Here is a 20,791-nt window from a genome sequence, read left to right on the forward strand (position 1 = left end):
TTTTTTGTTTGATTTTTTTTGTTCAAATTCTCTAATGACATGCATTGCGAGTAATGAATAAGAGTGCACCAACAATCATCCATGCGAATATCTAATCCGCTAATCGTGTGGCAGCAGTGCAGAGCATAAAATCATGCAGATACGGGTCAGGAGCTTCAGTTAATGTTCACATCAACCATCAGAATTGAGGAAAAAATGTGATCTCAGTGATTTGGACTGTGGCATGATTGTTGGTGCCAGATGGGCTGGTTTGAGAATTTCTGGGATTTTCACACACAACAGTCTCTAGAATTTACTCAGAATGGTGCCAAAAACTAAAATCATCCAGTGAGCGGCAGTTCTGTGGACAGAAACATCTTGTTGATGAGAGAGGTCAACAGAGAATGACCAGACTGGTTTGAACTGACAGAGTCTACGGTAACTCGGATAACCACTCTGTACAATTGTGCTGAGAAGAATATAATCTCTGAATGCTATTCTGAGATGTGGGTTGGCGCTGTTTTAGCGGCACGAGGGGTACCTACACAATATTAGGCAGGTGATTTAAGTGTCCTGAAAAAGAAGTCACATTGCACAACATTTTCTTTATGCAAAATATATATATTTTTATTGATTTGGGGTTTAATATGACCAGGAAATGTTCTCCTTTTTTTTTTTTTTTTTACCCAATTTGTAATGCCCAATTCCCAGTGCGCTTTTAAGTCCTCGTGGTCGCGTAGTGATTCGCCTCAATCCGGGTGGCGGAGGACGAATCCCAGTTGCCTCCGCGTCTGAGACCGCCAACCCGTGCATCTCATCACGTGGCTTGTTGAGCGCGTTGCCACGGAGACATAGTGCGTGTGGAGGCTTCACGCCATCCACTGTGGCATCCACGCTCAACTCACCACGCGCCCCACCAAGAACGAACTACATTATAGTGACCACGAGGAGGTTACCCCATGTGACTCTACCCTCCCTAGCAACCGGGCCAATTTGGTTGCTTAGGAGACCTGGCTGGAGTCACTCAGCATGCCCTGGGATTCGGACTAGCGAACTCCAGGGGTGGTAGCCAGCGTCTTTTACCACTGAGCTACCTTAATTTTCCACAGAATATAATCCCCGTTGGACCCCAAACCGATTGAGTTGGCTGAAAGAACTTGTTTCGGGTATTCTATTCGATGCCGGATCAGAAATCCTAAAATATTGCTTGATGATTTATGTAATTAACTATCAAAATACATAAATTAATGTCTTTTTAATTTTACATGACATACCACATGATACAACTGATGCTCACATTAAAAATGTAGCTTTGTGTTAACAGTTATTGTGCTAACCGATTAGCTTACTATGCTAACAATTTATCATACACTCCCTCTGGTTAGTATGCTAATCAGTTAGCCTGCTAAGCTGACATATTCCATGTAGGTTACTTCACCTAATCATATCAAAAGGTTGAATTTCATGCTATATGTTATTACCATATTTTCTTTACTGAATATCATGTCCAATTGTCAAATGGTATACGTTAATAATTTTAAGGAACATGCAACATAAAATGTAATATCCTGACAAACTATATGAAATATATTATCCGCATTGAAATACCATTTAATTATGCCTGTCTTTACGTGATCAGCTACAACCGGAAGATGTGACAGACACTTCTGATCGGGCATTACAAACAGCTACCCCTGAATCTCGCACAAAAGCATTTGAAAATTAAAATCAAATTAAATCTAAACAATGTTTCGTGGTGTGACGATTCTCTTTTTTTCTCGCAGTGTGTTTTGAATTCCGTGTCCCAGATCAGTGAAATTGATCCAGACACTATCAAGTAAGTTCAGATACAATCAGCATCATCATCATCACTGATGATAATAATAGCGCTGATTATCACAGTACTGTATTATCACAGCTCATTGTGTGTGTGTGTTTGTGTGTGACTCAGATTGCACGAGCAGATGCGCTCGATGACGCTTCAGCTGTGGTTTAATCTTCTGAAGGATATCTTTGAACATTTCATCCTGTTCCTCAAGAGAATCAAGGTAACAAAACTATACTCTCAAACTATTCTCAATAAAAAAAAACACAAAACTCTGACTCCATATAGCACAATACACACTACTGAACAATCGGCCAGTGAAACTCAGCACTCCTGTTCAGTTGTTTAATTTTACAATATTTATAAGACATTGGCTGTCCAAAATCTCGACAGCATTTTAAGGTTACGAAAAGTAATGCGCTATCTTTTGGCCAAATTCTAAGGCAGCATTGCATGTATTTGTTGTAGATAATAATGCGTCACAATGAACTGCAAAAGTTTTGGGCTGTTTTTGTGTGCTTTGTTTAATGAGATTCTCTGATTGGTGGTTCTTTCTCTTCAGGATCATGAGTTAATACACTTGTGTGTTTGTGTGTTTGTTGTAGGCCACGCTCGGCGTCATCCGAAACGTCGTGTTGGAAGTGCTTGACAGCAGCCAGAGGAGTCGATTGGCTGATGTTTCCTCGGCAGTGAATCATTCTGATGGCAGGGCCAATGAGGATGACGAGGAGGAGGAGTCAGGAGGCTCCGCCCTTCATTCAGGAGAGGCGGCACTAGCATATCTCACTCACGAGGGGCTTTTCATCAGTGATGCATTAAATGAAGTGGAACAACGCAACAGCACGGCAGCACATGCGCATTTGAAAGCGCAGGTGCGTTTAGAGACCTGTGGGAGCGACTCAGCTTCCGCAACGACTGAATCTTCCTCCAGCAGGGAACATAACTCCAACACTACCTCTTCTTCACTGCCCATATGGGGCGCTGCTGCAATGTGAGTTAGCTTGGTGTAAGCCTTAAAGGGGTTTTGTTGCCTTTTAAGTCTGCTTATATTGTTGCTGAAGGTTTCTTGCATTTGCAGTTCTTGATAATTTTCCACCTTGTCGAAGCCATATTTTTGTTCTACAAACTTGGTTTTGTTTTGTTTTTTTCAAATCCCTAAACTGAGGCCAACATTTTTAACATTAACTTCTAGAGCTTTCAAGCTACATCCATCAAACCTGGTACAGACCTTCAGACTGTTCTGGAATAGTGTGCTGTGTCTTTTCTAACTGATCGGACTTACAGTTTTCATACAGCGGACGATGGCAAATATGAAAAATGCCATAGACTTCTATTGACGGAATGTTCAAATGGGCCAGTGGAATGCTCGTTAATTCAAACTATGTCCGAATTTCAAATGTAAACAAACCCACAAAAACTTTATCTGTTTATCTCTTATTCTTTGATAATTTATTAATAATTTTGCACAGTACATATTATTGTAATCGGTAAAAACAAAACTGATCATTTAGCCATGTGACGTATGTCGTTGGAAAGCTCTCAAAGAGTAGAACACAACCAGCCTATTTGTTTTACTCACTGACAAAAATATAGTGAGTAATTGCTTAGTACATGTCTTTGACATACATGTAAATAGGTGTTGCCTATAAGCCTTTTTGCTTATAATTTCACGAAAAATAAACAGAACACAAAATATCAAATACCATTACTTAGAGGAGGGGATTCCCAAGCCCACACACAACGTAATCGGATGCATAGATCATCAGATAATCCACACGAAGCACAATGTGCTCACAGCACATAATGTGCTATCTGGCTAAAAACACTTTAGCTTTCCTGGATCAGATGACTTCGGAAATGATGTAGTATGTTGTCCAGCATCATGGAACGCTAAACAAATCGTATTAGGATTCAGATCACTCCAACCTGTGGTGGAAGTCATCCAAATATGGGCAGAGAGGATCATTAACTCTAATTACATATGGTCACCAGGAGATGGCGCCAAGTACATGACACAGACTCAATGATGACTCAAATGACACAGAATGGAACTGAATGAGATCTGGTTACACATGCTTGCATGCTTTGAAGAGAGAACATACCTTTAGACATTGTTGTATTTGCATGTACAGTTCTTATATACAATGATTATGTTTTATTTTTTTTGGAGACGTTTTTGGACACTTGGATAAATAATATTTGAAATGCTGTAACTTTTGATTGCCTTGTCGTATCAACACAACATTTTACTCGGGTACTGGTGACATGATTGGGAACAAAACATAAGCAGTTTTTCGGAGCAACCTTATTTACACCCTTAGATATATAATGTTAAATCAAAAAAACAGGGGGGAAAAGTTAATTTTTTGGCACAATTTTTTGCTTTGGCTGAGAGTATCAATTTTGAGAGTCTGTATCATTAGAAAATGTGACAAGTAATCTTTTAAATGACACCAAACAATTGATCCTCTTTGGGTTTTTTGTCGTGTTAAGCTTTAATTTTGGTCATGTCACTGAAACAGGAGATCTTCAAAAACACCTTCAGAGGTTAAAGGGTTTATGTTGCTTTAAGTGTAGACAAGGCTTTGTCAACCCAACATCTTGTTTTAAATTAAAATATCACTTTTTGTATAATAGTAATGAGAATCTGTGGGGGAAATCAGCTTAATTTTTATGAAAATAGTCTTAGCTAATTATGGTACTAAAAATAGGATTTTTTTTTTTTCTTTATGCAAAAATATTTTTTCTTTCTTTTTATTTTGGTGTGAAATATGACCCTGACATCATCTTGACATGACTTTGAGATTCTCCCTTCCATTTTTCCTTGATATGACCCCTTTTAAGATCCTCTGTGTTGTATTTTTAATAAATATCACGTTTATAGACATACCAACAGTGAAAGCATTTTACCCATTCATATCTTATGTCTCTCTCTCTGGCAGTAGTGAGGATGTGATGCCATCTGATCTCGAGTTGGGTCGAGTGGCCAATAACATCCAAGAGCTGCTGTACACGGCGTCAGACGTCTGTCATGACCGCTGTGTCAAAGTGCTCATGACCCGAGCCAAGGTACACACACAGTCTTTTGTTATGGACACACCTGTAAAGGGACTGGTTTATCAACTCCTTGTCAATCAAGCTCTCAAATCCACTAAAGCAGAACCTTCCTTAAAACATGACGTAGTTCACCTCTGCCTCTATGGATAAGTAGAATCAAAACATAGTACTACGGTGTGAAGTACAAATATTAAAGTAGTCTCTAAATTATTAAGAATCTCTCCTTCTAGTCTTTGAATTAACATGTCTATTTGTGTCTCTCTGTGTGTAGGATGGCTCTCTGGAGCGCTTGAGTTCATCAGAGTTTGTGTGTTTGAGTCAGACAGTCGAGACTTTCGCCAGAGACACTGAAGAGCTGTGTGGCAGACGCAGTGTGAGCCTGAGGGGGGCGCTACAGAGTCAGGCAAACCGCTTTGTACAGCGATTCCATGAAGAACGCAAGACTAAACTCAGGTAGAGGCCAATGCGAGATAATCACATATATATAGTGAGCAATGTATGGTGTTGATATATAATATCCAGTGCACTAATTCACTGACATTCTGTGCATGCAGTCTGCTGTTGGATAACGAGAGGTGGAAACAGGCGGAGGTTCCTGCTGAGTTTCAGGATCTGGTTGACTCCATGGCTGATGGACGCATCACTTTGCCTGAACGCAAATCCACAGGTACATAACTGGCCTTTATTAATACACTGTGTCCCACTGTGTTTTTAAATTGATGTTGTTTCGGGGGGCCTGGGTAGCTCAGCGAGTATTGACGCTGACTAACTCCCCTAGAGACATGAGTTCGAATCCAGGGTGTGCTGAGTGACTCCAGCCAGGTCTCCTAAGCAACCAAATTGGCCCGGTTGCTAGGGAGGGTAGAGTCACATGGGGTAATCTTCTTGTGGTTGCGATTAGTGGTTCTCGCTCTCAGTGGGGCGTGTGGTAAGTTGTGCGTGGATCGCAGAGAGTAGCATGAGCCTCCACATGCGGTGAGTCTCCTCGGTGTCATTCACAACGAGTCACGTGATAAGATGCGCGGATTGAAGCGGAGGCAACTGAGACTTGTCCTCCGCCACCCGGATTGAGATGAGTAACCGCGCCACCACGAGGACCTACTAAGCAATGGGAATTGGGCATTCCAAATTAGGAGAAAAGGAAAAAAAAAAAAAAAAAATACAAAAAATGTATGTTTCTTTAATCCACAACAAGGTGCTACAAATATATATAAACCAAACAGCACTGTTTTATATTGTTTATTATTGCACAGAACACAACTGGCTGTCATCAAAAGGTCAATACATTTTAAACTAAAGTGCATTAAAGGTAAAAAATCAAGATTTAGCCAGTTTATATTCTCAAATCTTAAGTAAAAAAGTTAACGAAAAAAGAAATGCTTCAATAGACAGTTCTATGTTAAGTTTGTGTTGCATGTTGTACCAGCGCCACGGTACTACCGCGATACTCAAGCTTCATAATACCATCATAATATTACTAATTCGCTAGTAATATTCCAACATAGTAGCTGTAATTGGCTGAACGGCTGGTGTACAAACAGATGGAGCGCAACCGAATGGAAAAGAACGTGGGGATAGTTTTTAAAATGCATTGCTTATGCTGCGAGACGCCGATTAGGCTAAAGAACTCTACTTAACACTGAACGTGTTTTTTGTGCCTGTCCACTCAGTTTTTTGTTTGTTTTTCTATGTAAACATGCACTAGACAGATGTCTTTGAATGATGCGTCGTGTTTCAATGTTTTTTAAGTTAAAAAGTTCAAAACCTGCGTTCTGTTGGATTGCGATAGTTGCGTTGCGTCAGGCTTTTTTTAGTGCATGAATGCGATCAGTCCAAACGGAGTCATACCTAAGTGATTGTCAGTACTTGACACACGTCCATACACACATTTAAGATATTTTTATCTTAAATTCGATAAATATTCAAATTTTAAATGGAAACATACTTTACGCAAGAACGTGAACTCAAACGCATCTTGCAACGCAATCTTGATTTCATGTGTCATTGCTGCAAGGGGAGCTACAGCGTCATTGAGACCGAGTACTTAAGTTTGTTCCTGCCACGGTAACGCAAGAACACACGTAAAGCATGTTTCAGCCTTTGGTCAACACTGAATACGTTAACATTGTGCGACGTGACATAATCACAGCCAATCCGAAAGTGTTTGAAGTTTATTGTGCAGTTATGAGAACCTGGATTTTGGACCAATGAGAGTTGGGGGGGTGGGTCCACCTGACCCGTCACTGCAGAAATGGAAACCAAGCGATCGACAGAATGGCCTGTGTAGAAGTAGTGTGCGATTCTGAATTAAGCCAATGTCCTGTCGGTTGTCGCTTTACTCTGTCTCGTCTGGTTAGGATTCGATGTTACAGTTTATTATTTAGGTTTTTTTTGGGGGGAGACTTCACGCCATCCACCGTGGCATCCGCGCTCAATTCACCATGCGCCCCACCGAGAACAAACCACATTATAGCGACCACGAGGAGGTTACCCCATGTGACTCTACCCTCCCTAGCAACCGGGCCAATTTGGTTGCTTAGGAGACCTGGCTGGAGTCACTCAGCACGCCCTGGGATTTGAACTAGCGAACTCAAGGGGTGGTAGTATTATTTAGGTTTTGAAAGTCTACTATGTTTTGTTTTCAAGGCTCTGAGGACAGGAAGCCCAGTGACTTCCTGTGTGTTGATGGACAGAAGTACGCTGTTGTCGGGTAGGTTTTTATAAACAAAATCATCACAGGAACTTTTGTCCCTCTTGTCCCTGTGTGACCTTTGCCCTCTGCCCTCTGATAGGACGGTGCTGCTGTTGATCCGGATGTTTCTGGAATACTGTCAGTGTGTGAATGACATTCCCTCCATCACCACAGACATCCTCACACGCCTCGCTGACCTGCTCAAGGTGTGTGTGTGTGTGTGTGTGTGTGTGTGTGTGTGTGTGTGTGTGTGTGTGTGTGTGTGTGTGTGTGTGTGTGGAGATCTGACATTCACTTCCATCCTAGACTGCACTGTGACATCACTTGATTGACAGGTTGTTTTTTGTTTCCGTGGTAACAGCACTTCAACTCTCGGAGCTGTCAGCTGGTGTTGGGGGCGGGAGCTCTGCAGGTGGTGGGACTGAAAACCATCACTACCAGAAACCTGGGTGAGAAATCTTACAATTCAAGGGATGGTTCACCCAAAAATGAAAAATGTGTTGTCTTTTACTTATCATTTATTGTCTTTCTTTGTGATCTCCTCAGCTCTGGTGTCTCGCTGTCTGCAGCTGGTCGTTCACTACATCCCAGTGATCCGAGCACACTTTGAGACCAGACTGCAGCCCAAACAGTACAGTATACTGCGACACTTTGACCACATGACAAAGGTAAACGCACAAACATATGCATCCATCAACACTACTCACTAATGTCTGTGACACTAATATGAAACGTGGTTCTCTTTCTTCAGGACTATAATGATCACATCGCAGAGATCTCTGCTAAACTGGTGGCCATCATGGACAGTATGTTTGAGAAAGTGCTTTCTAAGGTAGGCGTCAACATTCGAGTACAGTGAATAGTCACAAAGTTCTGTAGTATCTTCCAGATTAACTGTAAAAGCTTTGAAATTTGCAGACAAATCAGAAGTTTTCTAACAGGCAAAATATAGTGAGTAATTGCTTAGCATATTTCTTTGACATGTTACATGTAAACAGGTGTTGCTTTTAAGCCGTGTTTTTGCTTATAACTTCACGAAATATAAACAGAGCATATAATATCACATATTATGTGAGATTATCTTTAAAACGAGCCCACACACAGCGTAATCGGATGCAGAGCTCATTAGATAATCCACACAAAGCATAATGTGCTATCTGGCTAAAAACACATTAGCTTTCCTGGATCAGATGACTTCATCAGAAATTATGTAGTACGTTTTACAGCATCATGGAACACTAAACCAATTGTATTAGGATTTAGATCGCTCCAACCAGAGGTGGAAGTCATCCTAATAAGGGCAGAGAGGATCGTTAACGCTAATTACATATAGTCACCAGGAGATGGCGCCAAGTACATGACACAGACTCAATGATGACTCAAATGACACAGAATGGAACTGAATGAGATCTTGTTACTCATGCCTGCATGCTTTGGAGAGAGAGCATACCTTTAGACATTGTAGTATTTGCATGTGTTCTTATGTACAATCATTATGTTTTATAGGTGATCAGTGTAATAACTCACTTGACTGTAGGTCAACTGAACAGTGTTTTCTCTCTGCAGTATGAGGTGAAGGCTCCAATGCCATCAGCATGTTTGCGTAATGTGTGTAAACAGATAGCCAAAATGCATGAGGCCATTAATGAACTCTTACCACAGAAGCAGACACAGGTGAGACATCACATATGATACCTGCTGAGAGTGAACCAACCTCTCCAAATGCATGAGATTCATCGTGTGTGTGTATGTGTGTGTAGATGCTGTTCTTACAGATTAACGCCAGCTTTAAGCTGCATGTGAAGAGACAGTTGGCGCGACTGGGAGTTATAAATGATGGCGGACCCCAATATGGGTGAGTCTTGCTCTGTCAGGGTGAATCTCACAAAAAATATAAAGAACATGTTCAGGTCATGGTTTACACCAAAACTAAAAGAAATGAGAAATGTATATTTGCATAAATAAAATAAATCCCCCCAGATTATCAATACCGAAATGCAAAAAGTCTCATTGTCATTACTGTAGTGTGATTAAAAAATAGTGTACTATTTAAATTGTAAATTGTTTATACATTTATACATAATAATATTTGTTGTACTACCTTTATGCTAATTTAAGCGTCGATGACACGGTGCTAATTTTATTTATTCCAAAATACATTACAAATTTAATTTACACAAAATATAAATACTTCTCTACTGTGAGGAACATGTTTTTCATTTCTGAGTTCAAAGTCAATTTTGATTTTTTTTGGGGGCTTAAAGTCTAAAATGTTTAAGTAGTGTAACCGTCCAGAGATGGTAAAAAAAAAAAAAAAAGCTATTAAAAATAGAAATGTTGGCATTAGAAGTTGACCGACAGTGGATTTTGTTGATACCGATAACTAAGGTGGACGAATAGGCCGATAACCGATGGTTGATAGTTTTTAAAATCGATTTATACAATTCTTTGTCAATCCGTACTACGACGGGCACAGACAGAGGCTACAATAGTCCGAAATGAACAAAATTCCAGATTCAGTCTATTGTGTAACAAAATCCCAATAATAGCCAGAAAAAAAATTAAGGACTTTTAACTATAAACTAGCCCAAAATACACTTACTTATTTCAGGACTCTTATTTTGAAATGATGGAGAATTGGCTCAGTTTGAATGCTCTATATTGAAAGGTGCTGAAAGTGATTTATTTTCATGGAAAGCTTTGCAAAAAATGTTCCTACACCCTAAAAAATATTAATGAAATAAGTGTCATGAGATATCTCACCGGTCTCTGTGACAGCTGTAGACTTTGTAAAACAAAAATGTGTCCGCGGACAGTGACGCTTTTCACCTGTAAATCATTTTGTTCATTCTCATATTATTGTAGTTGCAGCAAATTATTGAGACTTAATGCCATTTTTAAGCCATGTTGTTCATAACAGTTGTCAGCTGAGGGCGCTATTTTGCTGCTGTTGTTTTTATCAACCGTTTCTGCATGATGTCAGCGTCAATAAAGATAATTTGGTATCTTTGGAGTTTGGTGTTTTGGAAAGAGGGAGTGTGTCTAATCCAATGGCTCAGTCTCAAGGAAGTAGAATGGCTGAAATCGCTTACAGCACCTTTAAATAGTTACCAAATGAAGCTTTTATAGCCTAAATTCACCAGACTGAGAATTTGATATATCACCAGGTGATGTTTTTAATTATTATTCACAAGAAAGTTGGAGACACGGTGTATGTGCCGTGGGGCACGTTTCTATACAGTCACATTTTTCTTTGCATGTTCTCGCTTCACTTTAGAACACTAAAATAAAAAATATGCATTAAAGTGAGGATAAAAATATGGATTAATATTATCAATGACAAAAGATTTAGAAATAATAAATCCCCACGAGGTGTCAGTGATTGTTTTTATTTCACTTCTAGAGGCTGCTGTTATATTGTAGGGAAAAAAAAGAAATATCAGCAACTATCGGCACCGATTAATCGGTAAAACTGATATATACAGTTCTGCTCAAAAGTTTGCATACATTGGCAGAAATTGTGAAATTTTGGCACTGATTTTGAAAATATGACTGATCATGCAAAAAAACTGTCTTTTATTTAAGGATAGTGATCATTTGAAGTCATTTATTATCACATAGTTGTTTGGCTCCTTTTTAAATCATAATGATAACAGAAATCACCCAAATGGCCCTGATCAAAAGTTTACATACCCTTGAATGTTTGGCCTTGTTACAGACACACAAGGTGACACACACAGGTTTAAATGGCAATTAAAGGTTAATTTCCCACACCTGTGGCTTTTTAAATTGCAATCAGTGTCTGTGTATAAATAGTCAATGAGTTTGTTATCTCTCATGTGGATGCACTGAGCAGGCTAGATACTGAGCCATGGGGAGCAGAAAAGAACTGTCAAAAGACCTGCGTAACAAGGTAATGGAACTTTATAAAGATGGAAAAGGATATAAAAAGATATCCAAAGCCTTGAAAATGCCAGTCAGTACTGTTCAATCACTTATTAAGAAGTGGAAAATTCAGGGATCTCTTGATACCAAGCCAAGGTCAGGTAGACCAAGAAAGATTTCAGCCACAACTGCCAGAAGAATTGTTCAGGATACAAAGAAAAACCCACAGGTAACCTCAGGAGAAATACAGGCTGCTCTGGAAAAAGACGGTGTGGTTGTTTCAAGGAGCACAATACTTGTTGACCCCTCTCCAAACATAGCGCTTATGGTTGTGACCATAAAGCTCTATTTTGGTCTCGTCACTCCAAATTACAGTGTGCCAGAAGCTGTGAGGCATGTCAAGGTGTTGTCGGGCATATTGTAACCGGGCTTTTTTGTGGCATTGGCGCAGTAAAGGCTTCTTTCTGGCAACTCGACAATGCAGCTCATTTTTGTTCAAGTATCGTCGTATTGTGCTCCTTGAAACAACCACACCGTCTTTTTCCAGAGCAGCCTGTATTTCTCCTGAGGTTACCTGTGGGTTTTTCTTTGTATCCTGAACAATTCTTCTGGCAGTTGTGGCTGAAATCTTTCTTGGTCTACCTGACCTTGGCTTGGTATCAAGAAATCCCCGAATTTTCCACTTCTTAATAAGTGATTGAACAGTACTGACTGGCATTTTCAAGGCTTTGGATATCTTTTTATATCCTTTTCCATCTTTATAAAGTTCCATTACCTTGTTACGCAGGTCTTTTGACATTTTATTCAGGTAAAATGGAGTTACCCTGAGAAAACTTCTGGATATTCGTGACTCAAAAATGTATATTTATTTTTTTTAAAAATACCTTGAAAAATGTTTTATTTAACCTAATGATTAAGTTGCGTACACTTCAAGGTGCACGCAAAGTATTTTAATTCCTTTTACATGATGGTTACACCACTTGACATTTTTATATTCATTATGTTTAGAGACATTTTCAATAGTCATTTTGTGTACAAAACACTATAAATGTTTTCCAAAAACCTATGAAACCAACATGGACAAAAATTACATTTCTACAAAAAAAATTCCGATTAACATTTTTCATTGATTCGTACATAACAAAGAAAAACAAAACATATATACACTGAATCAACATTTAACACCCACAATTACCCCTCCCCAATCACCAACCCCACCCTGACCCCCAACGAACATCCCTGTGGTCACTTATAAGAATACACACAAAATAATAAATATATATATATATCACACATTTAAAACTATACTTCTCCACAGCCCCTCCCCGAGAGTCCCCCAAAAACGCCAAATAACTGCCCCATTTCCCATCAAGCAAATCCCAGATCACCAGCCTTCTACATGACACCTCCTCGAAAGCCGCCACCCTCCCCATCTCCGCGCACCACTCCCGAAATCAGGGCGCTCCAGCCAACTTTCATCCGCTTAAAATAGTTTGTACATTCCTACAAACTTGATAAATATTTTTTATTTGATTTTTAAAAGGTTTCAAATTTGTATCATCTCGGACAACTGTATTGTCATTGACTCTTAAATAAAACATTATTTAATGACAATGTTCTTACTGTAATGCATTACGAAAAATCTCATTTAAATTGGTAGAATTTGTTGAACTGATTTTAATGAAATCATTGTAAAATATTTATTACTGTAATACAGTAAAAATGACTATTACAGTAATGAGAATCACAGAAAAAGTAGTAAAAAAATGTAAAGCGTTTTGGAGGAAATTTGTTGAATTGTTATGTTGTAAATAATGAATATTAATGTTCCTTAAAAACAGGCTTCGCTTATTAATGCAAAATATAATTTCTTATTTCTTTTGATATTGGAGTAAAATATGACCCGGATATTTCTTCCAGAGTTTCTCCCATTAACTCTCGATTTTTGTTTTGTTTTGTTTTCTCTTTGTGCAGGTTGGTGATGGTGGACGTGGCGTTTTACTCTGAGAACGTTCAGGCTTTGCGCGCTCTGGAGCGACTGGACTTAAACATGCCTGAGATCTGGGAGCAGAAGAGGTGATGACGAACAGCTCCTCCTGGCCAATCGGGCTTCTTGGCCACGCCTACCATCACGGTGACCCCGTCTCGGAGGAGGAAGTGAGGTCGGTGGGGAACAGGAAGGAGCAAGTGGACAGACTCCAGGTGTTGTTTTTATACCTCTGTGAAACTGGATTCCTCCAGCGGCACCTCGCGCTCCGCCCGCCGCCTTCACCAATCAGAACGCAATTTTGTGGGCTCGTTAAACGTGGAGGTCGCCTGTGACGTAGAAACGTCTCTCCTATCAGTTCGTACCCAGAAGGTACCGGAGACCAAATCAGGACAAGCTCATGTGATTGACCAATCCTGTCGCAGCTGGGAATTGTGGGAAATCAGTTTTGTTGTCTAAAGCAGAGACGCATCCTCAGTGCCTCCTTCAGTACCGCCACTACAGTGCAATTATCCATTCGTGTGCAGTTCTGTCCGATTGTTATTACCGAATTATTTAATCACTGTTGAATGAAACAATGAATAGTTATTTATTTAAATGTATATGTTGTTGATTGTTTTTTTCAGGTGAACTGGAGAACTTGTACCTAAAAAGCAGTTTTGAAACACTGACTTCCAGTTTCTCCATTAATTTAGCCAACATTATAATGATTTTTGGTTTTCATGTTTGTTCATTCATGATGGGCAAATCAATGACGTATCAAAGCTATGGAGAGGTTAAAGGTCAAGGATGCTAGACCGAGGTATCACGCAAATCTTTCTTTATATGGATCTTTTTTTTTTATATATAGATATTCTCATCTTCAAGCTGCTCAACAAATTCAGATAAAGCATTTTACTGTTAATCCGCATTAGATATATATATATATAAACTACTCATGATATTGGCTACACTAGCTCCCAGTACCAAAATATATTATAATAATAGTAGATGATGGAACAGTCCTCCTAAATCACAGTAATTTGACATCAATGCATGTAAAATAAACATCTAAAAGATTCTTCATAGCCCCTGTATTAAACCTGGTTTCCTAGTTTAAATCTAAACTCCATATAGAAGTGTCTTATACGATGGTTTTAGGTCTCTTTAATGAAATCTTCATGAAGAATCATGATTATAAGTTAATTCCCTTTCCACTATAGTGCATTAAAATTATTTCTCTGACTTCCAAACCCCAGTATTATTGTAATACTGCCTCTTGAAGAGGTGTGTTTGTGTGTATCAAATCACTTATTGTGTTGCTGTGGGCATTTGTCATTCAGTAAGATCCATGTTTGTCAGCAGACACCTTATTTAAAACCTGTGCTGTCCCGATAAAAAGTGCCTACCAATTATTTGATATCAAAGACGAGTACTGATCAGCTGAACAGATCAGAGATATACTGATGGGGAAATATCATGGCATGCTTGACCATTCAAAATGTGGTACTTTTTATTATTAATAAAGCCACAGTGAAAATAAATACCTGTTGTTCATTTTATGTAATGCATTTGAATTAAACTACTGGACTTTTAATCACTACTGGACTTTTAATCACTTGGTACCACGATAGTAGGCTACTCCAAAATGCATCAGAGAAAACCATGGTATTACAACTGCACATTTCCAAAAACACGTTAATACCATGGTACTTTTGAAGTGTGTTAATGCCAACGGCACAAATTTTGCCAAAGGTGTGTATTTTTGGGGGAATTTTGATATTTCAACCTCAGTTCCTATAATACATCTATAATACACTGTGTACACAAAATAGTTACACTCAGGACCTTCAGGACAAAAATGTCCCCATTGAAACCCATTAAAACTGCAATATTTGATCCCAGTGCCATTAAAGCATAAAATCATGAATTCTATGATATTATGCTTTCATTCTGGAGCCCTGGCTTCAAAATTTACATTTGTAATATTTTCCACCAGATGGCGCCATTTTCCTCATGTTTAGCCTATGGAGCAAATACAAGCTTTTCCCCTATTTTCTGTTTGCTGTATTATAGAGCACTGCAGGACAACTGAATAAATGATGCAGCTAAAATTGTGGGTGTGTGTTGTGTGTCAGAGTGTGTTTTGTATGTGTGTATTGAGAAATGTGTATGTGTGTAAAAAAAACAAAAAACATTCAAATGGCATTTAAAGGGTTAAAATCCTGAAAATGAATGAATATTTGGTAGTTATGATCAGGACTGATGTTGGTTTAAAAAATTAACTAATTGAAAGTGGAAAATAATATTAATATATAATATTATAATGGCAGTTTTTTGATGTGGACATTTTTGTCCCCTAAGGACATCTGAGTAACTTTTTTTAAATTAACACACAAGGGTTAAAATAGTGTTTAATAGCGGAATTCCTGGTGAACAACTACACTACCCATGATCTAGCAAAGAGAGATCCACCAATCAGAGACCTGCGGCCAACAAAGCCCAAGTCCCAGTGACCCTTTTTCATGACACAGTCAAGTCAGTATCCCTGCACACTCAAATGACATATATTTGCATATATCTGAATATTTTGCAGTAAACTTAAAATATATTGTTTCTATACTTATAATCAACAACCTAAAATCAATAGTTTTATATATTTCCTTAGTTTTTAATTCGATTACGTCATTCGCAATGCCTAATGGGATTGTAGTTCATGCCCTCGTATTTGGCCTAATATGTTGGAAAATAGTAAAGAATTAATTAATTTTCAGAGTTACCTTTATATTCTTCCCTTTTTAGGGTTAAAAATATCCCTCAGACGCTGAAAATAACGGCGTGACGGTCAAAGACGTCAATCAAGTGCGTGTTTATATAGAAAACAATAGAACAAAACAGCGCAGACATACGCAAAAATGTGTTTGATCCAAACGGTTCATAATATCCCGAGAATATCCTGAATTGCATATTCTTTGCTGTTAGAGAGGACTTTTATTTTAAATTTCACCCCAGGAAACGCCAAGGACTTTTATTCTATTTCTCACAACATTCTGCTTCCGGTTGTGATTAGACCATCGCAATGGCTCAAGGCAAACAGAAATTTAAAGGGCAGCGACCCGGAGGAGCGAAAAAACAACAGAACAAACCGAAAGGACTCAAGAAAGGAGGTAAAAACATTCGTGTCTTTGTAAACAGACCTACTGTGAGCTTTCAGGAGCGTCAAGTAGAGGCGTTTTATTAGCAGCATGCTAAGTGAACACGTTGCTGTAGTATAGACGCGCATGCGCATGACTGACATTGTAAAAACGCAGTTCAGTGCACTTTGAGTTTACTATGTTTATTACAGGAAGGATAATCGCACCCAAGAAAGCTCAAGTGGTCCAACAACAGAAACTCAAGAAGGTAAAACATCTGCTGCATTAAGAGGGTGTATCTTATTTTAAAGGTGTACTCAGTATTTTTTTTTTTCCTTGTTTTACTCCTAAAGTAATTAATTGTATTTTTGAAACCAGGAGCATTCACATGAGATGAAGATTCCAGTCATATCTGTAACCTTATAAAGCTGTTTTATTCTACTCTTGAGAGGGTCTCCTCATGGGGGCGGCCATGTTAGGATCACATGAGCGCCCGCATAGTACTCGACCTGTTATTGGACACTTTCGTTCATGGATTACATTAAATATGGCTGACTGTGAATCGGTTGCAATCTATTAATTTTTAATGATGCTGTGTCCACTTGATAATAGTCACCATAAGTCCAAGATGACAAAAAAAAAAAAAAAAATTACTCAGTGCACCTTTTGAAACCTCCTTTTTTTGTAAATTAAACAAAAAAGTGCCATGGTACTACAATATTTGTACTATTTTTACCACAAGGCATGGTAATACCATGTTTTTTTGGACATGTAAACTTCTGACTTCAACTGTACATACACTTAGTCTGAAGTCATTAAAACTCATTTTTAACTACAGATTTCATATTAGCAAACTATAGTTTTGGCAAGTCATTTAGGACATCTAATTTGTGCATGACGTAAGTAATTTTTCCAACAATTGTTTACAGACAGATTGTTTCACTTTTAATTGACTATATCACAATTCCAGTGGGTCAGAAGTTTACATACACTAAGTTAACTGTGCCTTTAAGCAGCTTGGAAAATTCTAGAAAATGATGTCAAGCCTTTAGACAATTAGCTTCTGATAGGAGGTGTACTGAATTGGATGTGTACCTGTGGATGTATTTTAAGGCCTACCTTCAAACTCAGTGCCTCTTTGCTTGACATCATGGGAAACTCTAAAGAAATCTGCCAAGACCTCAGAAAATAAATTGTGGACCTCCACAAGTCTGGTTCATCCTTGAGAGCAATTTCCAAACACCTGAAGGTACCACGTTCATCTGTACAAACAATAGTACAGCAAGTATAAACACCATGGGATCACACGGCCATCATACCGCTCAGGAAGGAGACGCATTCTGTCTCCTAGAGATGAACGTAGTTTGGTGTGAAAAGTGCAAATCAATCCCAGAACAACAGCAAAGGACCTTGTGAAGATGCTGGAGGAAACAGGTAGACAAGTATCTATATCCACAGTAAAACGAGAATTTCCGAAAATTTCAGAAAATTATGTCAAGCCTTTAGGCAATTAGCTTCGGATAGGAGGTGTACTGAATTGGAGGTGTACCTGTGGATGTATTTTAAGGCCTACCATAAAACTCAGTGCCTCTTTGCTTGACATCATGAGAAAATCTAAAGAAATCTAAATAAAAAGACCTCAGAAAAAAAAAATTGTTGAACTCCACAAGCCTGGTCCATCCTTGGGAGCAATTTCCATGCAAGTATAAACACCATGGGTGCTGGAGGAAACAGGTAGACAAGTATCTATATCCACTAGGGGTGTAACGGTACACAGAAGTCACAGTTCGGTATGTACCTCGGTTTAGGGTTCACGGTTCGATACGAGTTTGGTACAACAGGAAAAAGCAACACATCCCAAATGCTAGGTTTCTTTTCATTTATTTTGAACAGACAGTAGTGCAAATTACAGTTTGTTCCACCTAGCGGCATTTAGTCTCCCTTGAGGTAGTTGGTACAGTACAGACTCCTTTAGTGTATTAAGCAGTAAACAGAATGCACTCTTACACAGGCCATATTGTTTTGTAGGGTTGATAAAAAACAAAAGGTATTTGGTCACAATCAGCTACAAAACTGAAAAGCATCTCGTGTTATAAAAGTACAAAATAAATAGAATAATGAAAAATAAATCTTGTGCATTAGGAGAAGCCATTCTTGTTTTGGGTTGGTGCATAGATGGTCTCTTCTTTTTCTGCTCTTCTTCCTGTTGTGTTGTATTTAAATAGCGTCGCACAAACAGCGTTGCATTACCGTGCGCCCCACCTTCTGGATTAGAGTGTGGATCGCCTGTGACTGACTCGGATGTATTATTCGTCTGACTGCATGCACTGAACCGAGACGTCAGTACTGTGACGGTTTGGGACAAATACATGTACCGTAACACCCCTAATATCCACAGAAATAGAAGTCCTATATCGACATAACCTGAAAGGCTGCTCAACAAGGAAGAAGCCACTGCTCCAAAACTGCCATAAAAAAGCCAGACTACAGTTTGCAAGTGCACATGGGGACAAAGATCTTACTTTTTGTAGAAATGTCCTCTGGTCTGATGAAACAGAAATTGAACTGTTTGGCCATAATGACCATCGTTATGTTTGGAGGAAAAAGGGTGAGGCTTGCAAGCCGAAGAACACCATCCCAACCGTGAAGCATGGGGGTGGCAGCATCATGTTGTGGGGGTGCTTTGCTGCAGGAGGGACTGGTGCACTTCACAAAATAGATGGCATCATGAGGAAGGAAAATTATGTGGATATATTGAAGCAACATCTCAAGACATCAGCCAGGAAGTTAAAGCTCAGTCACAAATGGGTCTTCCAAATGGACAATGACCCCAAGCATACCTCCAAAGTTCTGACAAAATGGCTTTTTTGTGGGCAGACGCATGTGCGAGCAAGGAGGCCTACAAACCTGACTCAGTTACACCAGTTCTGTCTGGAGGAATGGGCCAAAATTCCAGCAACTTATTGTGAGAAGCTTGTGGAAGGATACCCAAAATGTTTGACCCAAGATAAACAATTTAAAGGCAATGCTACCAAATACTAACAAAGTGTATGTAAACTTCTGACCCACTGGGAATGTGATGAAAGAAATAAAAGCTGAAATAAATCATTCTCTCTACTATTATTCTGACATTTCACATTCTTAAAATAAAGTAGTGATCCTAACTGACCTAAGACAGGGAATGTTTTCTACGATTAAATATCAGGAATTGTGAAAAACTGAGTTTAAATGTATTTGGCTATGGTGTATGTAAACTTCTGACTTTAACTGTAGCATGAAAGCATCATTGCATTTAACTTGGAGTGTCATGTGAATACTGTGGTATTTTAATTTAGTAATATTTAGTACCATACACTATATTTTGATATATGATGTTGCTGTGGTTTAATTTTTTCAGTTAATGTGATTTATTTGCATGACAAATAGTGTATATGTAAAGTGTAGATTTTATGTCCTGTAACTGTAATGTTTTTTGTAGTTAAATGTTCCCACGGTGTGACAACTGAATTTATAAAAGTACAAATATTCCATGTAGTCTCATTTAATATGAGCTGCATGTATAATCCTAGCACAAGAATTAGATATGGAGGATTGTTTTTGTTTTCCGCAGGGTTTGGAGGTGGCCATCAGAAATAAGATTGAACAGGAAGTGACACAGAGGGCCAGCACTTCCTTACATAAGAAACTGAGTGTCCTGAAGACTCCAGCGGGGAAGAATGGGACATCAGGACCCCCAAAATCCGCTGCTGGATCATCCAAATAACACACCAGAACCTGTTGGGAGCTCAAGATGTGATGAACTGCTTACATGCAAACAGTATAATTTGCTGTATGGACACTAGGTGGAGCTAGAAGCCATATTGTAAAGACTAATTGCTTGACAGTAAAAATGTATGTAGAAATGTGGCTTGATGCTTGTACACTGCAGATTAGTTTTACTGCGAGAGCTGGCCTTTTATGACATATTCATTTTGAGCTTATTTTTATATTATAAGTAAAATGACAATTGTTTGTGACCTTTATGTGAGTTTTGCATGGTCAAGTACCACTAATGTTTCTTTAGAAAATGTAAAAATTGAAAATTGGCTCTCAAGTGCTTGAATGACAACATTCGTTCATTGTATTACCATTGATCTCTTTGGAAACAGATTTATTAAATTAGTTTGAATAATATAAAGGTGCAACTGGAGACTACAGCAGGGTCAGAATGTACTTTTTGTAATGGGGCAACTTTTGCTCCCTGAATAGTTTTT

The 20,791-nt window shown here is 38.7% G+C and overlaps 2 protein-coding genes across 4 annotated transcripts in view; both read left to right on the forward strand.

Moving 5' to 3' along the window:
* The window catches only part of LOC127444196 (vacuolar protein sorting-associated protein 54-like), a 28,931-nt gene extending 13,410 nt beyond the window's left edge, over nucleotides 1-15,521 (forward strand). For 2 of the 3 annotated variants that reach the window (XM_051703442.1, XM_051703444.1), the window contains 14 exons: nucleotides 1,764-1,816; nucleotides 1,931-2,027; nucleotides 2,410-2,795; nucleotides 4,747-4,873; nucleotides 5,133-5,314; nucleotides 5,416-5,528; nucleotides 7,508-7,571; nucleotides 7,654-7,759; nucleotides 7,915-8,002; nucleotides 8,100-8,221; nucleotides 8,305-8,385; nucleotides 9,120-9,227; nucleotides 9,314-9,408; nucleotides 13,413-15,521. In XM_051703442.1, the coding sequence (XP_051559402.1) occupies nucleotides 1,764-1,816; nucleotides 1,931-2,027; nucleotides 2,410-2,795; nucleotides 4,747-4,873; nucleotides 5,133-5,314; nucleotides 5,416-5,528; nucleotides 7,508-7,571; nucleotides 7,654-7,759; nucleotides 7,915-8,002; nucleotides 8,100-8,221; nucleotides 8,305-8,385; nucleotides 9,120-9,227; nucleotides 9,314-9,408; nucleotides 13,413-13,518 (1,728 nt within the window). In that variant the 3' untranslated portion in view covers nucleotides 13,519-15,521. The remainder of the gene's footprint in view (nucleotides 1-1,763; nucleotides 1,817-1,930; nucleotides 2,028-2,409; nucleotides 2,796-4,746; nucleotides 4,874-5,132; nucleotides 5,315-5,415; nucleotides 5,529-7,507; nucleotides 7,572-7,653; nucleotides 7,760-7,914; nucleotides 8,003-8,099; nucleotides 8,222-8,304; nucleotides 8,386-9,119; nucleotides 9,228-9,313; nucleotides 9,409-13,412) is intronic. The other variant, XM_051703443.1, reaches the window with a different exon arrangement.
* Nucleotides 15,522-16,446: 925 nt separating this feature from the next.
* LOC127444222 (UPF0390 protein zgc136864) lies at nucleotides 16,447-20,732 on the forward strand. The gene is made up of 3 exons (XM_051703495.1): nucleotides 16,447-16,571; nucleotides 16,751-16,806; nucleotides 20,149-20,732. Exons 1-3 carry the CDS (start codon nucleotides 16,484-16,486, stop codon nucleotides 20,299-20,301), a joined length of 297 nt encoding a protein of 98 aa, XP_051559455.1. The 5' UTR covers nucleotides 16,447-16,483; the 3' UTR covers nucleotides 20,302-20,732.
* Nucleotides 20,733-20,791: the final 59 nt, after the last annotated feature.

The sequence above is a fragment of the Myxocyprinus asiaticus genome, chromosome 7 (genome assembly GCF_019703515.2).
Source record: "Myxocyprinus asiaticus isolate MX2 ecotype Aquarium Trade chromosome 7, UBuf_Myxa_2, whole genome shotgun sequence".
Taxonomy (NCBI): Eukaryota; Metazoa; Chordata; class Actinopteri; order Cypriniformes; family Catostomidae; genus Myxocyprinus; species Myxocyprinus asiaticus.